At 45.3% G+C, this 23987-nt stretch overlaps 1 protein-coding gene across 1 annotated transcript; it reads left to right on the top strand.

Annotated features, from left to right (window-relative positions):
* The first annotated feature begins 1089 nt into the window (after window positions 1–1089).
* LOC138488558 (ferroportin-like) lies at window positions 1090–23601 on the top strand. The gene is made up of 8 exons (XM_069615632.1): window positions 1090–1480; window positions 3854–3921; window positions 8518–8677; window positions 9558–9673; window positions 10073–10199; window positions 15222–15467; window positions 16316–16969; window positions 20366–23601. Exons 1-8 carry the CDS (start codon window positions 1453–1455, stop codon window positions 20683–20685), a joined length of 1719 nt encoding a protein of 572 aa, XP_069471733.1. The 5' UTR covers window positions 1090–1452; the 3' UTR covers window positions 20686–23601.
* Window positions 23602–23987: the final 386 nt, after the last annotated feature.

The raw sequence follows: 23987 nt of genomic DNA, 5'->3' as shown, positions 1-23987 counted from the left end.
GGGACTAGCAAAGAGAGGACTGGAGAGGGATGCAGGAATAGCGAGAGCTAGATAGATGTGCAGCCCGGCCCAGAGTTAGAGGTGTTGGGGGAAATTAATCCAGCCCTAACCTTTGCCTTTGTGTCCCTTCTCCACGCCACAGAGGGGCTCACCAGGGTGATCTCAAACCCAGGTAAGTGGGGTTCGAGACAGGTAAGAGGCGTGTCAAGTATTAAACAAAAGTATATAAAAAGAGTATTGTGTGCCCCCCCGCCACCTGTCTCCTAATAAAGTGTGTGGTAAGACTCCCCCACCCCCAGCCCAAAGATAGACTGATCTGATACATAAGTAACGCTGGTTGTGGGTAGATGAATGGACGGATAGATGGATGGACAGATAGTATGACAATGTGAAAAGAAAAAACAGTATGAAAGGTTGCCAGTGAGTTGACTAGAAGAACAATCAACAATTAAATTGGTTCAGGATACATTAGATACAACTGGGAAGGTAATCAGGCGTTGCACCCGGTTCACCTCACGCCGCATTAGAATATGGAATTCTAATTTGTAATAGTACACACAACATTGTAAAATGCCCTATTCAATTCAAGGATGCCGACTTTCGTGATTTACAAAAGCGTTACTGCATTTTGACAGTAAAGATTGTGATTTCTTAAAAAATTCTTAACTCTGATTGTTATGGAAGTCTTATTTTTTTCTACAAGGCATCCTGCATCTGACTTTTTTATTTTATGAATACTTCAATGTTATTTAGGTTATGTTGTACATTGTGCCCAGTTCACATTTATGGACCATGACCGCCAATGCAGGCAATTTAAAGTGTATTTGAGTGCATATTGTTTTTATTTTGTTTTATGTGGTGGTGGTGGTTTGTTCGCTCGACAGGATCCCAAAGCGCCATTAAAAGGGAAAAGGGACAATCTTTGGCTGTCTCTCAGCTGGACTCTCACCTTTCTGTTACCGCAGAAACGCACGCACGCGTAGTACGAGGTCGCCTTTCCGCGAGGAAAACAAGAGCGGCGAAAGCCAGAGGGGCGGGCAATGCAAATCCCAGCTCGGTGATTGGCCGCCGGCGGAATCCTGGCCGCGAGCTGTGCGCAGAGGCAGCTAAGCCGAGCAACAAGGCAAGAGATATAAATGGAGGGGATGTGAGGAGCCAAAGCAGAACGCCTTGGTGAGCAGCTGGGCCGAGACACCCGTCTCCGTCCTCATAGACTCCCTCCGAAGCGAAGAGTAAGGACATTGCTTTCCGACTTCAGCTACAGTGTTAGCTAAGTTTGGAAGGGAGGACAGAGGGACCTGCCGTGCCTTTGGGCTGCTACTCTCCGCTTCAGACCGCAGTACATTTAACGGCTGCCCTAGTGCATTACTGAAGGATATTGCACTGTCGCCTATAGGACTGTGCCTGCCCGCGTCCCTGGAATACCGCACAACAAGAGTGACAGCTGTCACCATGAGCAGGGACGAGCAAAGCTGCTGTGGTGAGTACCCGCTTTCACGCCCATGCCATTCGTGGCCACGGGCGCATCCTCTCCACTGCACGGTCAGAAAACTGCTCAGGCCATAGACATCATAGTGTTGGTCGCCGAGTTATATATGCATCCTTCGTGGTAGTGCGCCTAGAAGTCGTGTTCGCTTTGATGCAGAGTGAAATCAGTGAGCTAAGTGTCAATTTCACGCACCTGAGAGGAGTATTATCGCTCACGGTACTCATAATACTAGTCAAAGGTTCTGTTAGTTTTCCTTAAACGAATTGGTGTCCATAGCCTTCCTGGTAGGCTGTGTGCACATTGTATTCATTTGCATAAGACATAAACTTGCATAAGATTGCATATTACAAAGTCAATATGCAGAATACATGTATGTGCATAGGCATGGATTCCTGCGAACTTGCCTCTGATTCATATTCCCACAGACTCCTATTAACGGGGCTTTGAGAATCCACGACCCCATTAATGCGCTTCCGACCAGGCTGCAATGTCTGCATCACCACGGTTGCTGTGTTTGCCACTATATGCAACCCAGGAAGTGGGCCTTTGTGTTGCTTTTGGAATCTATAGCAACCGACATCTAATCCTGCTTCAATGAACCCAAATCACATTCTCCTGGGTTGCCCGACTTGTTGGCAAGAGGATTCTGGGTATTGACAGTGAGGCATTGAAAGAAGAAGCATCTGCTGGTGTTGGTATCCAGGCATTAATAGTGACATTAAGGTTTGGAAGAGTTTCCATTATGGGGATGGGCCTCTACCTCTGTTTATCTCCAGGGTGTGCTTTCCTGGGCACAGTGGGGTCTGACCAGTAGGCCATGATTCCGCCATTTGCTTCTAAGCTCCATAAGAGGAGCGTGGCAGTTCCTCTGGCCCAGAGGAAAGGTCTGGGACAGTTAACACATTTTGAAAGCACTACTGCTTTTATTTTGATGTGGCCTGTTTCTGTATATAACATGCCATATGAAACTTGGTTGGCCTTTTTGGTTTGAATTCCAGAGGCTGACAATCACTTATATTTCTCTTGGGAGGTGTTGATCTGAACAAAGTGTGCTCTTGTAAGGGGCCTGGATGTCTCTTTGTCTACTCGTGGTCGTGTTGGAATGCCACCTGATTGTGCCTATACGTTTTGTTAATTGAATGAACCACATTTTGTGGACAATATTTGATGTTTGACACATCCTTGTTTACTTTCATAGCAATCAGACATACCTGTGTGTAGTGTTTACTCAATACGTTTGACTATCAGGCAAAAAGTGGGTACTGGAAAGAGTGCCTGGTTGTAGGTCTATGAGGCCAGTGGCAGAGGAAGCTTTTGGTGCCGGGAGGTGGGGGAGGTGGTTAATAGGGAGCCCGCGGGGCGCTCTGGGCACCATGGTGGGCATCAGCCCCCCTGCCTCTCCCTGGTTCTACCACTGCATGAGGACTCAGGAGCTGGGGAGTTTATTAGCCAGAGGTGGTCATGTGCTCCTTGAAAAGATGGGTCTTCAGCGCCTTTCTGAGTGCAGAACAGAAGAGGCGAGTGTGATTTGGCTTTTGTGCCCTCATTCATATTCTAATAATAAAATATTGCCTACACAATGTGCATACAGTTATTATTATTATTATTATTATTTATTATTATTGCTTACCAAATATTTTTAAGAGGCAGAAATGAAAATGGTTTCAGTTCCTCGTTTTGAATCAGTAGTACCAGGAGTGTTGCTAGGTCTGAAAAAGATCTGGGGCTACGCTAATGTTGGGACTGTTTGGACTCGGGGCTAGCTAGCCTTTTGGCTGTAGTCCCTGAGCTTCGATCCGGGGCTACGACCAAAAGACCCGGAGCTATAGCCCCCTCAGCCCCCCTCTAGCAACGTCTCTGAGTAGTACTAATTTCACACACCGTTTACGTTTTCATTTGGCCTCTCAGTCAAATAGGATTGGAAAGCATTGAGGGCCCCTGTTCTGCTTATTTTCGTGCTGTCCATGGACTAATACTGTAGGTGCACTGATAAAGGTATTCCATTCATGCCTTATAGACACATGGGGAATGAGTCATTGTTCTATGATAATGACCTGCATGCAAGTTATTGCCTGAGGTGAAGCCAATGGCGATTAGTTGGGGAAAGATCATAATCCTACAATCATGACCCCCGCCCTGAGGTCTGTAAGAACATGGAGGTATGCAACTAAAAAATAAAGTTAATGATTTTAGTCTGTTGTTCAAGTTGGAATATTTGGAAACAGGTCAAAGACAGAGATAATGGACTGAATTCCGAATATTCCGATTGGTTGAGAGGAGTTCTATAATGGAATTGACGTGCTTTTATTGAGTGTTTCAGCAAAAACATCACACCAATTGCTGTTTGTGCCATTTTCATTGTAGGGTCCGTTGCCAAATACTTAACTTCTGCCAAGTTTCTCCTGTACGTCGGCCATGCTTTGTCCACATGGGTAAGTGTGCATGGGAGCGCAGACTTCGTTCATGTGTATTTTCACACTCTGCACTAACAGGGTCAGAGCTAGTTCTATACAGAAACCTGGAGATTTTGTATGATCGGATGTTGCTTCTAAAAATGCGGCTGGAGTAGAGAGAGAGAGAGAGAGAGAGAGAGACTGGGGTGCTCTACCAGAGATCAGAATCAATGGCCTGTTGAAAAATCGCCACAATTCGATATCCTTACAGACAAGGCTGCAGCCGACATCCCGCTACCCCTGAAACACCACTGTGGGTGTGGCAGTCACTCAAGTCAGGCAGTCAGTCACACGGCCAGGCCTTCTCTCCTAGTCGTAGCAGCCTTGCAGGCCTGTCGCAAAATTTCCTGATTTTTCAAAGGGGGCCAGAATCGAGTAGCTAACACCAACAAATGTCTTCCTCTGAGAAGAAACAAATAGCTAGTTCTGTGGGCAGGAACGCACTTAGGAGGACTGCAACCACATTGTTGCTGTTTGCGCCATGCCAGGGACGAACATCCGTTTGCATTTCCGGCCAGTGCCGCCCATGAAGACTGTCTAACGTGAAATGCCTGCAGAATTCCTCTGAACTAGAGTAGCAACCGCAGCCCCAAGCACCCAGTGTAACTGCATTTTACATTGAATTGTCTTTAAGATGTTAATATTAACGATAGTAGTTTTAAAAAAGTTCATTTTTTAAACTAATAAATGAAACAAAGGAACCGTTTAAAGAAAACCAGAAAAGGCAGGTTTGGTGCAGCTGAAGGTCTTCTCAAGAAGCGAGGAGGCACGCGCTGATCCCAAATACTTTTGAAATTCAAATGCACTGTGGTGGTGAAACCACCAGTTTTCTCAAAGGTAGCGTATGGTAGAATTTGGAGGGTTGCGTTCAGCATAGCTTGCAAAAAAGGACCGAGGAAGGAGTGACCGGCTGCGAGCGGCCCCTGACCTTACTTGCAGTATTATCTCTCCTCTGCCACTGTCTTAGCACGAAAAGCCAGAAGGGCGTTACATGTATTTGGGACACTGCAAGTCCAAAGCTAAAGCAGTTGGAGATTCATAACCTAGCGCAGGGGCCTGCAACCTTTAGATATCCAGAGGTTTTGAACTACAATTCCCATGGTATTTCACCATTTACTATGCTTGATGTGGCAGATGGGATTTGTAGTCCAAAATTCTGTTGAACCAAAGGTAGCAGATCCCTGCCTTAGCGAATGAATGAGTGCAGCAATATTTGCTGTGTGCATTGGCTCCTAGTGTGACTGCAAATTCACACTGCATACTTGATTTCTGTTCAATAGTCTGCAAGCTTTGTAGCTCTAAAGCTTGACAGAGTGCCCCGCAGTCATCTAGCATCCTAAGGGGCGACACAGTGCCCCACACCGTCATCTAGCACCCTAAGGGCGAACACAGGGAAATTCAGTGCCAGAGCAAAGCCCCCATACACAGTTACTGTTGATTATCTTAGAAAACCTGTATTTTTTCTGTCCTGTCATTCCTTTACCTTTCCATTCGACATCATGTTTGCTTTGGTTCAGGAATGTGCTTTGTTCTGGACAATGCTTGTACTATGGCGAGGACTCTCGTGGCAATGCACACCGGGTTTTAGTTGTAAAACACTGTTAACACACACACTACAGTTGTGCAGCTTCTCCTGCACGTTAACAGGATCTTGTTACACGTGCACCCATTAGGCGCCAAACTTGCAAACATGGCCCTAAGGTGTATGCGACAGGTCTCACTCCTGAAGCTTTTGCACCAGCTCACATACACAAGGATCCTCCTCAGAAAAACAAGGAGCTTTTCAACTCAAAATTGATCTGTCATGGATAGCTCAATAGAGCCCAGAAGCGGGAGGGATGTGACCATCCAGTTAGGCAGAAGCACATTTTTGGACTCAAGCTAAGAACGTATAATGATCATTTTGAGATTGAATATTCATGTAATGAAAACAGCTAATATTGGCAAAAAGATGGATGCTTTGAGATTTGGTGACAAGTTTCTTTTTTTTGTAGTCCGTTCAAACATATAGCAGTTTCATAGTTAAATTTAAAATGTTCATGATTGCAGTAAATTGTGTTATTTTTTCCAAGTCCTTGGTTTTGACACTGGGCGATTGGGTTTGTGCAAGACATTGTAAGCATTATATACTACAAAAGTCAAATGTAAACATAGACATTTTTAATACCTCCTGTCCTCTTAGGTCTCAGGTAAGAGGCTTACCCACCTATTTAACTCTCTAAAATAAGGCACTCCCAACAAAAAAACTCGAATGTGTCTGACCCTTTATGCTCAGATGATGTGTTCTGACCAGTGGTATGAAGAGCACCTCCCAAAAGGAGACCTCTGCTCCAGTGCTGCCCGATGCGAACACAGCCTATTTTATTAAAATGGTTCTTTTAATTTAGGGGAATTGCTAGTTACTAAGAATTATTGGATTACAAAAACATGGCTATTTTTTAAATGAAATTATGTTATTGCCTAAAAACACGCCAGTTGGGAGAACTATGATTTCACTGCCTAAAGAACCCGTTACTCCCAACTTCCCAAGATAGGGAGTCAAATATTCTTATCTATCGGTATCTGTGAACCTTTGTGAAATAGTAAACACACCTGAAAGAATATAGATGGGACGTTGCCAAAACATCCAAAACAGAACAAGCACAGAGCTTTAAAGAATATCTCTGACCTTGAGCAGTGCATATGAGGAGCTATGGTACCCAGGGAGACAGAAGTACTTTGCATTTAATCTTTCAAGCAAGTAACCACGTATTTAACTTTTTGAAGCTCGAGAATCGGCCTCGAAAGAAGACCCAGCCAGAACCATTTTACATCTCATCTACTCTGTTTACAGTGCAACATGGGCGATGTGACTCTTATCGCAGGAGTTTGTCCTGCGATAATGTGGAGCCAATCTCATGAGAAACAATAGGCGGCTTCCATGGCCGCATGCTCCCTTTTGATAAACCTTTGCGGGAAGGGGCGTTTATCAAGAACTTCAGGAAATCTTTCAGAAACGTTATGTAAGGCTGCTGTGCTTTACTTCGCGAAAGTGCTGGCGCAGATGGGTTTATCACATGCGAAGATCGAGTGTGCCAGTCGTCGTGTCTTGCTGGGACACAGCCACCAGCTATGGCGGATTAAACGTGAACAAACCACACATTCTGGTCAAAGGTGCTAGCCACAATCATGGTGTTGCTACACGAGTAACCGACTTCTGCCCATCTCCAGGATGCCATCGCTTTTCTGTAGTGGGTAGACTGGGGAGGGAGAATTATAAGACTCATAAAAGGACTCTGGTATCACCAAGGACGTATAATCAATCGCTGGGGGGAGGGGATCGATACACCTGCAGACAGCAACTTCTGGGCACCAAGGGAGGATGGAAATAAATAGGCTATTCCTTGTTCAGAAAAGTGTCCCAATAACTTCAACAAAAAAGGCCAGCAGTGTTTGTTAAAATGTGGCACAATTAACTTTTTTCATAACCTTTCTGTCCGTTTGTGCTTTTTGGTTGTGGTTTGGCCGTTTTCTATTCCTGACAATGGGCGAAGTGGCGAGAGAAGGTTAAATGCAATTGTATTCCTTCATATTGGGTAAATGCTTCCCCATAAACTATTGGAGAACGTATATGGTTTACTTAAATGAAAGAGATAGAAAACAAGCTGAAAGTAACCATTGACAAATCTGAAGAGGTGGGTGTTCACAGGGGGAGGGGGGGGGTCACGCGTTGAATTCATCTGTCCAGGTAGTGGAAATATTGTTAGAAAATTGATGCAGAACCCCGTTGAGGCCCACACATTTAGTCGCATATACAGTATACAAGAATTTTGTGTAGCATTGAAGTAACAGAACATCATGCACACCTTGTTGTGAATTGCACACTTTGTACGAGCACTCACGTAACGACACATTTGGGTTCCCTGAATGAATGAATGCATGTCCATTGTATGATGAAATTCACATCCAACATTTAGCCAAATGCCCAGTGTAGCGTAACATTCAAGGGGCCGAGGAGCCGAGTGACCGCCTTTACAGAGCAGTCAGTCACGCAATAGAGCGCCGTGCTTAGCCTCTAGTCACAGTTCCACTTGATCAGAAGGAATTCAAGGAAGAAAGATTGACACAATCTCCCCACATCTCGATTGCCTTTTATTGCTTCGGCTCAAGCTGCCACCCAGAAACCTTCCAATCGCTTATCAGTATGCAATTCCCATTCCTGCACAGTATGCGAACTTTGCAGAAATGTCAACATCTGCAATCGCGTGCCATATTGTAGCAGACAGATTTACTGTATGCAATTAAGGTCAAAGTGAGGTATAAAACAGGTTCTGAGTTAACACCCAAATGCATATTAGATCTTCTTTATTGCATGCATGGATTTCATAATGCAAGGCTGCAGTAATCATACCAAGAGGGATGCCAGGCACAGTAGCTAGGTCCCTCCACCAGGCATAAGCTGGGGGAGCAGGGGAGAATAGATGGCGCAAGGTTTTTCTCTATACCGGCGTGCAATATGGAGGCCGCGCCAGAGGCATCTTCTGGACAAACAGGAGTCATATCTGAATGTTGCACGTTTTTTCTGTATCGTTCCAGGGAGATCGCATGTGGCATTTTGCAGTCGCTCTCTTTCTGGTGGAACTCTACGGCAACAGTCTACTCTTGACGGCTGTGTATGGCCTGGTGGTTGCCGGGTCTGTGCTCCTTCTCGGTGCCATCATCGGAGACTGGGTCGACAAGAACCCAAGACTTAAAGGTATGGAGTCACGCAAGTCAATATGCAGCGATACCCTTGCAAACTGGATCATCAAGTCTGGGAATGTTTGGCGTTCATGCCTTGTCTTCTGTTCTGCCATTCCAGGCATGTTAATGCACCAGGTGTACACTACGCATTGGTCAAACCAGTGCTTTGTATATTTTCCATACATCCAATCCAGTCTATGAGAGGGTGTGCCATTTTGCCTCACTTCCGTGCTTTGTTGATAATGGGCACTCTGGCCAAACCATGGGTTCTAAAATGCTATGCATTCTTTTCCCCCAATCCATGCATTCCATGACAGCTTTCTATTTCTCCCATGCTATGGATTCTACATTAACATGCACTAGCGTGAGTTATTTGTACACTATGTCATACTGTCTATGCATATGCACTCTATGACTTTACTTACCTTTTCCTTCATAGCATGCATTTCTTTACTGTATGCATTCATTCACTCGATGCAATGCATTCTTTCTACACAGCATGCATTATGCTATCTTCATGCCGTGCTGGCTTTCCTTTGTGCCACAGATTCTGTTAGGTCAGCACCCTATTTCTCTTGAGCTATGCAATCTACACCATGCATCCTTCTGCCCAATCGCATACATCCTATGACCATGTTTACCTTTTCCTCACTACCATGTGCCTTTTCACATTATGCACAATGTTGATTTCTCTTGTGCTATGCAATGTACACCATGCATCCTTTTGTCCAATCTCATACATCCTATGACCATGTTTACCTTTTCCTCACTACCACGTGCCTTTTCACATTATGCACAATGTTGATTTCGTGCCCTGCTGTCTGTACGCATGCATTTGTGTTCCCCTATGCCATAGATTCCTCTTAGCTATGTCTCTTTTCTTTCCTCGACAGTGGCACAGACCTCGCTGATTGTGCAGAACGCCTCGGTCATCATTTGCGGCATGGTGCTGATGGTGGTTTTCCTCTTTAAAGCACAGCTGACATCCATGTACCATGGCTGGCTTCTTGTAAGTCCCCAGATCACCACATGCATCCATTGAACATATTGTTTGGGATCTAAGTTCAACCTGCCCAGTTCTGCTTCCAGGATGAAGTCAACTTTATCAGTCAACACGGTTTCCAAATCCTGATGTTGCCCTTGCCTGATTATTTTGACCCAACATTATTTAAAGCATGTCCTATTGCGCCATCGTGTTTGTTGGACCAACAGGCATTAGTTGTTTGAAGGCCGGCAATCAGGAAGGGTCAAAGTTTGCTCTTCTCTGTCCTAAGCAAAGCTCAGTTAAGGCTTCAAACTCGAATGGAGGGATGGAATGTGTGTGCTCTTATTTTAATGGGTATTTGGGTTTCTTTCAGAAAAGGCCTACTTTGCTGACTGGGCTGTGGTATTTTCTTTACCTTTTCAGACAGCCTGCTACGTCTTTGTCATCTCAGTGGCCAACATTGCCAACCTGGCCAGCACCGCAATGTCAATCACCATTCAGCGAGACTGGATTGTAGTGGTTGCAAATGAAGACCGGGGCAGGCTTGCAGGTAAATATAGGCTGATCTGCTTTTCTATTTGGTTTTCATATTTCTCTTGCTTTGAAATTCCTAGGCCAGGTTATCCGGCGATCCAAATTTGCTCGTTGGTTACAAGGAGATCAAATATGTACAGTGATGACATTGTAAAGTGTTTTGGAGCGTGCGCCTAGCTAATCCGATATAAAATGTACATGTTCTTGGTTTCTTCAGCTATGCTTTGAAAAATTCCTAATCAGAAAGTTACAATATTTCTAATTTTGCATATGGTGGTGCGTGCCCGTTTTCCTCTTTTTTATTATCTGCTGTTTTCTTGGAAGCAGCCTAGTGCAACTCTTTTTCCCACAAGGTTTGTGTTAGTAATATTTATTGTTTCTGCGAAATGGCGTTGTGACAGCAGGCTTAGCCAGGACTGATTGTAATGCTAAAAAGCAGATCTCTTAAGATCTCTTAAGAGCTAGCTTTCAAAAAGGCTGCAGTCCTCAGGCTTTCCTGTGCTCCTGCAAGTCGGGGACAGTGCAGTAAAGGGGCGGAGGGCCACGTTTTCAGAGTTTGGCAATACTTGCTGTCAAATCCCAATGGCAGTGCAGATCAGATCCAAGCACATACACTGCCTGGGTCATGTTTTTCGTCTTCCTAGTAGTTAAGGTGAATGTCCCCCTGGCCTGGGTATCCATCAGATGTGATCTGAAAACCGAGAACAGCCACAGCCAGATCTTGGCTTCCTCAGAGATCTTGTCATGGCCCCAATTAGTTTGATCTGCTGCAGCTTTAAGGTCATGCACCAGACATGGCTCAGGGCAGAGGCGGATTTGAACATGACTTTGACCTGGCTGGGAGTAGGCTTGTTGCGCTATTGGATTGCAAAATTCATTGGGGTATTAATGCTCAAACAATGAGGACATGGGAAAGAGAACCCGCGAGTGGTAAGTGCACGGTACAGGCGTGCATTAGGAAAAGTGGATGTTAGTGGTGGGCCTTAGGATAGAGATGTGTACATACTTACAGGGGGGCTTCATTGGAGAATCTATGCGCCAGTGTCCAGAAGGGATCACGACTTTGTCTCCCACACCTCCCGGTCAGTGCTGTTTGTGAACTCATGTCTAAACGTGGAGGGTTTAACATAGCCTGAGAGAAGTATTGCGTGTCTCCAACCACGGCACAGGCGTAATAATTGAACCACAAACCTGATTCATCGCATTATTGAGCCAATGACTGAATGATTCGTCCCACAGCACAGGAGAGAGGTGGCTGATACCACAACTGTCCTCACGACAGAAAAACGGATGAACATGAGTGTGAAGTCAAGAAAAGATATAGTCACAACCCGTTAGACGTAAGAAGCGTGTGCGCGTAGTTCGCTAAATGAAATCTAGTTCTTTAATTTACTTGCACTTCTCTGCTGCCCCTATACTAGATTTCTCAAATTCATGTATTATTACCATTTGCACAAACCGCGGTTCCTTGATGACTGGACGGCTGCTTTGCCATTCCCATGTCGTGCACTGGCTATTGCAAATGGGTCTGGTTGAGCATCTCTGCTGAAGGTCTCTGTTGCCGATTTGTCTTCACCCTTGATTATAGTTGAATCTATGTCTTGCTCTTCGTGGGTGGCTTATAATGATTGGAACGCTCATAAAGCATTCACATTGGGCAATCTGCAGGCCATGGCAACTGGTAAAGCCCGCAGACTGTTTAGAGTGGCCCATTTCGAGCCTACCGTCAACGTAGAGTGCACGGGCAGTCAATTCTTTGAGATCACCCAGGTTGATTTAATGACCATCAAAAGGCCTGCGCATTGATGCCCACAGCCTTTTCCCCATGACGGCACAGGCGAAATTGTATAATATCAGTAGGCCGTCCATAGCCATGTTAAAGCAAATAGCAAAAGAGGACTGAGGGTTACCCTCAGGAAGTAGGGCATACTACCAAAGGCATATAGTAGCAGTACCTGCATCCACTATGTATGCCCTTTTGACTCTGGTTTTTCTTTCTAATGAAACAGCAAGGCCTGTACTGGGTGTAAGAGGCCTATGGACCTTGCTCATGGGCCTGTTGCAACCAGTACAGTGCGCTTTATTCATAGCATTGACATGTTGGCGAGGGATTGTAAACAGTGGGACAGCAAAGTTCCTTTCCCACTGTTATGAAGGCTAAGGTTCCTCTTCCAACATGCTGCCTCAATGCTGCGCATCTCCAACATTCTGCCGCAATGCTGCGTGTCTCCAACATTCTGCTTCAATGCTGCGCGTCTCCAACATTCTGCCTCAATGCTGCGTGTCTCCAACATTCTGCCTCAATGCTGCGCGTCTCCAACATTCTGCCTCAATGCTGCGCGTCTCCTCTGGCCAGCATTCCACCAGATCAATGCTCACAGCAATGCACAGAGCATCTTCTCCAGCAGTTTAATTTTGTTTCTAACCTGTTTTTTCTGATTTTGCTACATTTTGGCATCACAGCCTGGGGGATGGGTTGTAACAAATGTTACCATCTTTTACCCTTGTTATGCGCCAACAGCTTTGCGCCAGTCGCTTTGCATGAGTTTGGGCTGATAACACTTGTTATAGCCCGTACGGGGCCGTATTGCCAAAATTGTGTCCCAACAAGGTTGCAACCGTATGTCCTATATCACCCCACTGGTGAATATGTATTAGAGTAGAATATATTCTTTATTACAACAATTGATGACTTCACTCATTTCCTGGATGGAAGACCATCTCTTGGCACGACTTCCGTAAGTCCCGTGCTTCATGCCACTATACAGGGATCTGTTTCCTCCTAGCGTTCTGGCGTCCAGCGATAGTCCGCGGGTTGATTTTCATCAGCTTCGTAAAATATGAGTGAACATGCCAGCAATCTTTCCTGTATCAACCGATTATTGGACAGGTGTTTACACCGTCCAACATGCTGATGAGTCTTTACCAAAAAATGTAATAATGTTGGGTGCCCTATGGTGTTTATCGTAGGGGAATTCCCACAGTTCATTGTCTCATTTATTATCATGCCCAACCAACAACAGCGTGACACAAATCTTTAATCTACCTCAAGCAACCCAATTGTAAAAGATCGCCCATCAGTGTGGGTAACTGATATTTACCCCATACAGTATTTTCTAGGTACCCCATGCCCCAAATATCCCATTGGATCCCAACTCTTGTTTAAGAGGCATTTAATACATTTAGGGTATTTAAACTAACCCATTTTGACCATTGCCGTCATACTCATAATGAGCGACTATTCATGCCCCGTCCCTTTATACAAAGGCTGATGATTGCACAGCGCTACACAATTGTTTTTGTAGTGCCAAGTGGCTAGTCTGGAACTAAACCTGTGGAATTGTATTACTTTTTGCACAACTTGCCAATTTATCTTTGCCATTCAAATGCCAACCAATGAAGACTGTGTTTGTCTGATTAAGCCTGCGGCTCTGCAGGGCCTCTATGTTCAGGCATATATCGTTTTAATATTATTATAAGCAGGGCTGGACAGGGAACCAAAAGTGGCGGTGGAATTTTTCAAAGTGGCCCCATATTAACATATACTGGAAGTTTTGTAACACATTCTGTACTTCATTGCACTAAAAAGAGGCCCAGGGTGCAGAGGCCTACCGGGCATCTCCAGCGTTCCCTTGTAGGCCAGTCTACCCCTGGGTATTAGAGAGTGCACCTGTCCATTGGACACTGGCCTCAATCAGTGCAGTGCCAATGTTTGGAAGCAGAGCGCAGAGGCATTGCTAGGGGGGGGGGCTAAGGGGGCTATAGCCCCTGGTCTTTTGGTTGTAGCCCCGGATAGAATCTCAGGAGCTACAAACAAAAGGCTAGCTAGCCCCCAGTCCGGTCGTTTCCATACCTAGCAACACCCCTGGTGCCGCGCGCGCCAAAGACAGCGTGCCCGTTCCATCGTTTCCGATGACTGTGCACCTAATCTGTCTTCTAATAGCCAAGAGCGGGCCGTGTTTGGAAAATGCCGCGTGAACTGCCAGCTGGCAATCTGCAGCCGGTGTATGCACCTCTGCCAATCCGAGCTGTGGGGAAGAGGTGAACAGGCTGACCTTTGTCCTGGAAAGGCTGTGCACACGTGCACTCCCCTGGCTGGGGAAATGTGCTCCGTGCATCGCAGCAGCCGCGTGCAAAAGACGCTCAGTGAAAGGGCGGGGGCAGGAAGAAGTAAGAGGCAGATATTTGCCAACCTTGCTCAGCACTTTTTGCAGAATAGCATGTCAAATAACTGGATGATTAATTGTGGGCCCAGGACGGGCACCCTGTGCACTGTGGGCCTGATTCATGGAATATTTACCCGGTTCAAAGTGAATTTGCACTGCTGAAAAGTGACTTTCCATTGCCCACACAAACCCTTATTCATGGAACCGTGCAAGGTGTATTTTTTCCGGGCACAGTCCAGCCAAAGTCATTTTTTACTGCAAAAATGACTATGCGCTGACTTTGCCCTGACTTTGCACAGTTCCATGAATCAGGGTTTGTGTGGGCAGTGCAAAGTCACTTTTCAGCAGTGCAAATTCACTTTGAACCGGGCAAATATTCCATGAATCAGACCCTGTGTGCAGACCTATAATAGCTAAGCACGGAATAAATTACCCTTCACACGGATTATGTTTATTACTTTAAGGGGTCGTGTGTATGATGCTTTGTAGAAGTACCTCAGGGATGTGCCAGAAAGCGACTTCTGAGGTCCCTGAATGCTGGTGCAATGAGAGAAACCACCCGCCCCTCCCTATGCCTTGATTGTGGTACGAGTTAAACGAGAAGAAAATAACCTTTATGTGCTGTGTCGTAGACCTTACCAGAGTTTTAAATTCCCCATGTGAATTTGAGAGCCTACTCTCCCTACATAGGTTAGCCCTAGGTGACATTGTGGCATAGGGCAGCCAATCTCTAAAGGACTCTGTCATTTCATCGACAGGTGCAATTTCAATGTTTTTTTTTTACTTCGATTTCCGTTCACATATTGCTTTTTTAGATAACTTGAACTATATTAGATTTTTAACTTTGCCCCACTCAATTGCTTCCCCCGCAGATATGAATGCCAACGTGCGGAGAATTGACCAGCTGACCAATATCCTAGCCCCGATGGCGGTTGGGCAGATCATGACCTTTGGCTCGCCCGTGATTGGCTGTGGGTTTATTGCTGGTTGGAACCTGCTCTCCATGTGTGTTGAGTACCTCCTACTCTGGAAGGTTTACCAGAAGACCCCTGCCCTGGCCGTGAAGTCTGGACAGAAAGCAGAGGAGAAGGAGTTGAAGCAGATCAACATTCTGAGAGGTAACATTCCACATAATAGGAACACGCTGCAATAGGCCCCATGGCTACCTGCCACACGTTATCATGAGTCGCTCGATTCCTATTGGCATCGCACCGGGGCTCTGATAGCACTGGTCCGTACACAGCATGAGTTACTCTGCTGTAGTGCGCGATCTAATGAGACCGCGTAATCATGCAGCGCAGAAGGAAAATAAGTAGGTGCCAAACATATGTTCCAGGATCATAGAATGCCAGGATATAGAGTGATAGCATTTACATGTTGCACTACAAGTCGCAACATACTGAGAGCTATGAGCACTGCACACATTCAGTGATTCACGCACTTAACCCAATACCATAGCCCAGTCGGCTAGTGCAACCTCTGAATACAGCTTTGTGTAACCCGAAATGCTCAAGTTGCAATTACTAGCCTTCCTCTCGGCTCCTCCTTCTTCCCACCTCAGTATAACAAGCACCATTGATTTGGACAATCGTAGCACCTGCTAGCAGAATCTACCGGCAACTCAGTTTGTAAAGTAACTCTGGATGTCATACTGGATTTGCTGCTCACTTCTCAGGTTTAAATCAAAAAATGTTGGTTAGACTAGAAAATGAGCACTTGCTTGCAGATTTCTTCCCTTAAATATTGTAAGCAAATTTACAAGGATCCTAAACAGCCTAATTTTATGACAATGAAATACTTTAAAAAATCTTGCCTCTAGTACATTAGGTGGAATGCTCTTTTATGATCTTTGCATTCCTTCTAGAACTTGAATGCCCTGGTGGTACACACACACTAGGAACGCATCTATTGGAGAACTGTGGCGTTTAAACACTTGATAATGTCCCTTTCATTTATTGTGAAATAGATGCGGAAGCCAATCCGGATAAACTCAAAGAAGATTCCCAGTTGATGAGCGAGAAAGCTCTGGCTGTCGTCGATCCTCTGAAGGAGCCCAGCTGCATGGCCCGCATCGCCGAGCCCTTCCGCACTTTCAGAGATGGATGGGTGGCCTACTACAATCAGTCGGTGTTCATGGCCGGCATGGGCCTGGCGTTCCTCTACATGACCGTTCTGGGCTTCGACTGCATCACCACCGGCTACGCCTACACACAAGGCCTGAGCGGCTCAGTGCTCAGCCTTCTGATGGGAGCCTCAGCCATCACAGGAATCCTGGGCACCGTGGCCTTCACGTGGCTGCGGCGGAGGTGCGGTCTCATCCGCACTGGATTCATCTCTGGAATCGCTCAGTTTGCTTGCCTTACCCTGTGCGTGGTATCCGTGTTCATGCCTGGAAGCCCTCTGGATTTGGCTGTTTCCCCATTTGATGACATCAGCTCCCGCTTATTTGCATCTGAGCCCCTGCCCACCTTCTCTCCAGAAGAAGTGCCTTTCACGCTCCTGACAACTGGAATGCCCATCACCGTGAACGGGTCCAGTATTCTCGACGGTGAACAAGACATCTCAGTGCCCTTGATCTCCGTCAGTCTGCTGTTTGCTGGCGTTATTGCTGCTAGAGTTGGTAAGTACCGTCTGCCTGAAGGCTTTGGGAAAATGTATACTTTTTTTGTATTCACATATTTTTTAACAAATTTACAATAAAACAATACAGAAAAACCGGCTAGGTAAATAGAGCATAGATCAAAAGTAAGTCACACCAGTACCAAAAACCTCCCCCAGATTCCATCATACCTTTAGATCCTTCAAAGAATCATCTTCCCCCAAATTACAGCTTGAAAATCGAAATCAAGGTTTGACACTTCAGGAGGGGGAACGTTATTGGATAACTAATTGTTCAGGGGGAACGATGTGAGAACCCCACCTGGCTGTCCGATTTATAGAACGTGTGTCTCTGGGGAAGATATTGCTCAATGACACTATATCATGGCTGGATTTGAGTATGTTGCCCTGGTGTGCAGTAGAATGCCCTAGAACAGGGTTCTGCAAGCCCTGGATCCCCAGATGTTTTGGACAACATCTCCCATGATCCCTCACCATTGACTATACTGCGCAGGGCCGATGGGAGGTGTTGTCCAAAATAGCTGGATAGCCAACGTTTGCAGACCTCTGCACTAGAAACCCTGGCTGTGTCACTTTCACTGCCCTTCTTAAAAGCCCTTTATAAACAGACACAGGGTTTGTGAAAGGAGCACTTTTAAGGGGGCCCTGAGCCTGGCTCTCTGGGACAGTAAAAATAATAGATTCTTTGAGTTCATTGTGGCCCAGTAGTGTTCCTTGAGGCTATTAATTTTGCAAAGCGACGCTACACGCCTAATTGATTCATTCATTACTCATCTGACATTTAACCATCCCTGCGAGATTAAGCGAACTTTTATTCTCCATTACTAGAGTTTATGGTGTCCCACCGCCCCCTGCGGGCCCTCTGATTTACATATGAGCACTATTTACATTGTTCTTATGAAAATTGTGTGATTAATACAATAAAATGAAGAAAATATATATATATAGTTAACTCTTCAAGATAGATAGCTCACGGTCAGTACTGCTAATGCTTTAACTGCACCGCAAGTTTGGAAATATTAAAAGTACGATACAAAGTTCCAAAAGACCACGAAAATGGCAACGGCGCGCTACGTGAATCCCAATAACGAAGCACAAAAATGGTCACTTAGGCCCACCGGGTGGGAATCTTTTTTAGCATACATTTCAGCCAGTATATGGCCCGGCGGCCATTGGTGTTTTGCTTTGGCCAGGCCTGTTGGCTTGGTCGCACATTTTTATGGTGATTGGAATGTGCGCGGCCCGTTCATGGTGTAATTAGTTTGAGAAGCTGAAAATCCATACCGTTAATTATGCTCTCAAACACATTAATATCAATCAGGTGAGGCACAGTTATTTACAGTGTTGCAGTTGAGATACAGAGCGCGAGTTAAGTGACATATTTCAGCAGTTTCAGTTGAGTTCAGGGCACACCCCGGTCGGCGACGCAGGCTTCAGAGTCCACGGCAAGGTGTTGCGAAGGTGCTTGCATTCATTGCACAATCGCAGGCCCTGTCACCTCAGTACAGACCTGCCGTGTCACGGAATCCCAGCCAATGCTCTCCAAGACCTACACTGAGCTTTGGTGCAAATCCCATTTGATAGGAGTTGGACGTGCTTGTGGGGTTTCTTGAATTGTGGAATGTGGAACCAAGACATCCGGGCTTTAATATCAGCTTCCCCACTTCACCCAATTGTGTGATCCTGGGCAAATCAACGTATATCCTGGGCCCCATTTCCTAATATTTGGAGGATCTAGAAATGGCTTAATTTCAGTATATTTCAAAACAAATTCACCAATATCAATCATAATGAAAGGATTTGATTGATTGCACTGAGGTGCACGTGTCATGACCACCTGAAATCAGCAAAATCCTGTGTTTCCATCACGTATTGTTCTGTTTTTCAGTTTGGTCAGCATCGCCAGCTCTGCATTGCTGGCGGATTCCGTGGTCTGTCAGGACAGTGCCAGTATAGCTAGCAGCAGGGGAGTTGCTAGGTCTGGAAAAGACCCGGGGCTAAGCTAATGTCGGAACTGTTGGGACTGGGGGCTAGCTAGTCTTTTGGCTGTAGCTCCTGAGATTCTATCCGGGGCTACAACCAAAAGATCAGGGGCTATAGCCCCCTTAGCCCCCCCTAGCAACGCCCCTGGCTAGCAGCTCTCCACTGAATAAGCCACGCTGCAGTACCCACCTCCCCATAACAGATCACGTGTTCTCCTGTAAATGCATCTCCATGCAAATAGTAGTGCTAGCTGAAGCACATAGAGGGGGGGAAGGCCCCTGGAACCCCCAGCTGCTCCAGTCTAGGTGCGGGTGTCGGATGCCCCTATTGTCCTTTAGAGGCATCTGATGAAGCGGGGCAACATGTTGCAATCTTACTTATATAAATATATTGAACTATTGCAACCTAGCGTGCACCTCTTTCTAGGCACTGCTTCCACTCTTGTGAAGCGTGTGTTCTTCAAGGAAGAATCAACGGGATTCGGTTGGACACTTTTCATGTGATCTTTGCAGTTTATTCCGCCAGTATTTACAGAGTTGACTCCCATCTGTTGCTGGGGACTAATATCAAAGTAATTCAATGGGCTCTGCATGTTGCCTCCAGCCGGAATATCTATACGGTAACGACGGAAACCCTTTTACCTTTGCAGTCCCTTATATCACAGCGGCAGCCCCATGGGGCATTGCCACTATTACAATTGTGCAGGGAGGTTTTGAGACATTGAAACAGTTCTTCAAATGGGCACTTCTCACCAGCCCTGGCTTCTTTTCTGTACCCTCTTGGGAGACAGCTCAGCTTCTCTGGCTCTTAAAGTTTTTAGCATGACTACCCAGTGGTACACAGTGTCGTCCGCGGGCATGGAGCACACCAGTAGGCAGCACATGTTAGACAATATTACATAACTGCCCATGTTCCTCATGCATGTTCAATACAGCCACCCCAGGAGGAGCCTGAGGGCCACAGCGCTCAGAAGCCAGGACTTAGAATAAGGACCAGATTCCTGTCAGCCAATCTCCAGATATACGGGCATGTGTTTTATGCACACTCACGGGACTTGTTTATGATTTTGTTATTCGGAATTGTGAGCTCTGTGCCATAATGGTCATTACGACTCTCCAGCATGGTTGCTCGTTATGTGGACCTCCGGAAGCTTGGGACCACATTTCCCATGATCCTTCACCATTGACTCTGCTGGTGCTAGGCATCATGGGAGTAGAAGTCCAAAACATCTGGTGGGGCACATAAGGAGTACCGTGCTCTAACGTGCTGTTCTGCAAACAGTCCATTGAAGGTCCTTGCCTTTACGGGTCCCTCTATCAATTCCTTAAAATTGCCACACTTCCATGCTGTTACTAAAACATTCGATGTGAAAGCGGATCCAAACAATGGATAACAATGTGCTTTTGTTTTACAGGTCTGTGGTCTTTTGATCTGACTGTGACGCAACTGATCCAAGAGAATGTGATTGAGTCTGAGCGAGGCGTCATAAACGGCGTCCAGAACTCCATGAATTACCTGCTGGACCTTATGCACTTCATCATGGTCATCCTAGCCCCCAACCCGGAAGCCTTCGGCTTACTCGTGCTCATTTCTGTCTCCTTCGTTGCCATGGGTCATTTAATGTACTTCCGCTATGCCCACAAAAACCTTGGCAATCAGATCTTGGCATGCTGCTCCCCCGACCCAAAAACGATATCCAGTGAGGAACACAAGGGAGACTCTTCCAGTGTATAGGAATGCTAGCTCCGATCCTGGAAGATGACCAGTTAGTATTGCATTGTTTGACATGTAACCATGCAAGCACAGGTGTTTCTCTTCGGTAACCAGAATCACAGCTGCGTCACATCTTTTAAGTGTTAAAACGAGAGCAGGCTTGTGAGAAAGCGTGAAAGACATCTTGTAACATCTTTTGATGAGGCCCAGTCTCTTTATGTAGGAAACGTCTTCAGAAGTTAGACCAATAGCTGATACGATGGCGACTATGTTTTAATGCTGCATACCCAGAACCCAAGTGTGAGTGTTGCAAAAGGAATAGGTTTCACCGAACGGGGCATTGCCTTTAAGCTGTTGCCCAATATGCTATTCTGGATGTCACGACTCATTTTCTTTGACGCAGTTACAACAGAAAACATTAACGGGAGCGGATACTTGAGTTCATCAAACAGATGAGATTGACAGTTCCAATAGTCTTATAATGTAGGGCTTGACCTTATAATTGTAGTTAAGAAAGGAGACTAGACCTATGGTGGTTTAAGTTCTCACCCTCCCTCGTGGAGGCTTGGCATCTATTCAGAACCCGTTCTGTGATCGCCCATTGCCTCTTCAGCCAATGCCTGCATTGTTGACCTCCAAGACCTCTGAATGCCTCTCTACCAGGTCATTCTCTCACGTGAACGCCATCTTCCTCGCAGAAGCACATCTATGCATTCTACCCATGCAGGTGGCTGCTTACTACCAATGGCCTAAGATGGGGAATTTCATTCTTTCCTCCATTCCCCGGAAGCCCAACCTTTCAGATCTCTCAATGGTTCTGAAGACTTGGCTCCTTTGGGCCGCCCAGCAAGCCCCTCGCAGGAGATGCTCCTGGGAAGGAAGCCTCATGGTTAAGATCAGGACCTCGAGTTTTACATGTGGGCACATTGCCCTTCCCATGTCTAGTAGACAATTCAGTTATAAACCAAAAATCAATTATAAGTACATCATTTTAGTCAATTTGAGAGGGAAAGAAATTAAGAGTTCAGGGAACATTTCTTTGGTCCTTTTTTCGCAGTCATATATTGATGTTCAGTGTGTGTTCATGTGGCACAAGAGTGTGAATTCAAATTAGCGTGCCAGTGCCCGGTTCAAATTAGCATATCAGTGCCCCCTACGCAGGTGCATATATATTGGCATGGACCAGGAGGCCTTTGCTCATATTTGATCAGTGTGAACAAGCCGCCCTTCCCATCATGGCCATCCTCTTCAGTCAAGGTGCTTTGTGACTTGGCCTTCGAGAAACACCTCTGTTTTGTGGATTATCACGGTGTGTCGTGGTCTCGTGCAAGTATTGTATTAAATGTTTGTAGCACTTCATAGTATTGAATATATATATATATATATATTCTCGTGTAAACATCAATCAATATCATGTGTGGAATGTAGCATTACAGCAACACATTCTAGACAGCCTTTCGGTCTGGAATTTCAGGCACAAAGACATGTAAGCTAGATAGGTCTAAGCCTTAGGGTTTCTTATGTGGGGGTGTGTGAGGGTGGGGGGACTGGTAAATGTGAGGAAGGCATAAAGTATTTGCATGTACCTTTTTGTCTTCACTGTAATGTAAGCAGTTTCAGTCAGTGCCATTTTGCCAACTCTACATACATCACAGCAGAAGACAAGGGATTTTAAGCTAGCCTCAGACACATTTAAAGAATGACAGGATCAGTAAAGATGCTTTTGTAAATGCCAATAGAACATATTTTTTACAGTGTTTTTTACAGATCCGAAGCATCTGTTTTTCTAGATAGCTATGCAATGTGTCTTGCAAAACCAGTGGCCAGAGAGTTCTGCATTTCTTTTAGGCCTCTCTTGCCCACTGACAGCACAAAGCACAATTCTACACGCTTGCAATAAATGGACCTATGCACTTTCCCAAATAAACTGCAGCAATGCTGGACCAGCACTTTTCTCACTGAGTTTTTACAAAGCTTTAGCAACGTGCTTTCTATTGTGATTGTCAACACTTGGAGTTTTTTTTATACCATTATTGTTAATGCCAGTTGTATCTTTCGCACGCAATATCCAGAAACTGTACTGCCGCAGTCCGCTCCGATGGAGAGTTATGGCTCCTGCAAACGTTACAGCCACGTTGTTCCCACTGTACATTTCCATGTCCCAATGTGTATTTCTGTATGATCGCCGTTTTGTTAAGAAATCTTTTGTCAACATTTTCTCTGTACAAATGATATGTATGTGTGTGTATATAGTATATCTGTATATGATTTCACAAAATGCCAAACATTGAACTTTACTCTTTTCTTAGTCACTAAACACATTTTCTGGGGATTTGTAATAGATTAGGTAGTGCACATTTTAAGCTAACAGATTATATAAGCTTGTAAGTATTATCTTTAATAATATGTGATAGACGCAATATGGGGGTGGAGGGAGCTACAGAAAGGAACATTGGAAATGTTTATAGTGTGACCTGTAAGGCAAGGCCCTTGTAGATCAAGTGGCAACCGCGAGCTGTGGCTAAACTGGGGTGTGGTGCGCCAGTGACTGTAAAGAGCACCCTAACCACTCCTCTTCACATAATAAGAAACTAATAAGCCTCTAAAAATAGCAACACACGGGCGTTAGGGAAAGGACTGCGAGACTTCACAGGATGTTTGTTAAATAGAACTCAGGGAGATATGCAGTAAGGATAATCTGGCGACTAAGAGGCGCAGCGCCAACTTGAATCGACTTTGTGTTGTAAATATAACGCTATGTGCAAAGCTTAGGGTGTGTGTTCGACGGTTCTATCTAACTTTGTGGAATACACTATATAGGTGATCACCTGTTATACTAATATATAACGCATTAAAAAAAAATAATGTATCTTACTTCTCTCCAGAAAACATCTGTATCTGTCTTTGATTTATAAAATAAATGGACATAGTTATATATTTCTTGATTTGTGTCATTCTTTTTTATATTCACATGTTTATTAACTTATTTTCAATATTACAAGAAAACTTTACAGACAAACAGGCCGGGATGGCAAAGCACACGTCCAGAAATCACACCAACTCCAAAAACCTCCCCCAATTCCCTTCATACAAATTCAATTTCTTCTGTTTACATAAAATCACCCTCACTGTCAGAGACATTTTGTGTAAGTCCTCAATCCAAGCGGACCTAGAGGGAAAAACGACGCTTCCAATCCCCCAGAATGACTTTCTTTGCAGAAAGGGCAGCTCTAAAAAACCAGCACCTTTGTGTATACCTCATATCTTCCAAGATGATATCCTCCACCAAAATCAAAGTTTGAAAGTCAAAATCAAGGTCCGTT

This window comes from Ambystoma mexicanum, chromosome 9, assembly GCF_040938575.1.
Source record: "Ambystoma mexicanum isolate Mex_15411 chromosome 9, UKY_AmexF1_1, whole genome shotgun sequence".
NCBI lineage: Eukaryota > Metazoa > Chordata > Amphibia > Caudata > Ambystomatidae > Ambystoma > Ambystoma mexicanum.
This window is presented reverse-complemented; position numbering and strand designations above follow the sequence as displayed.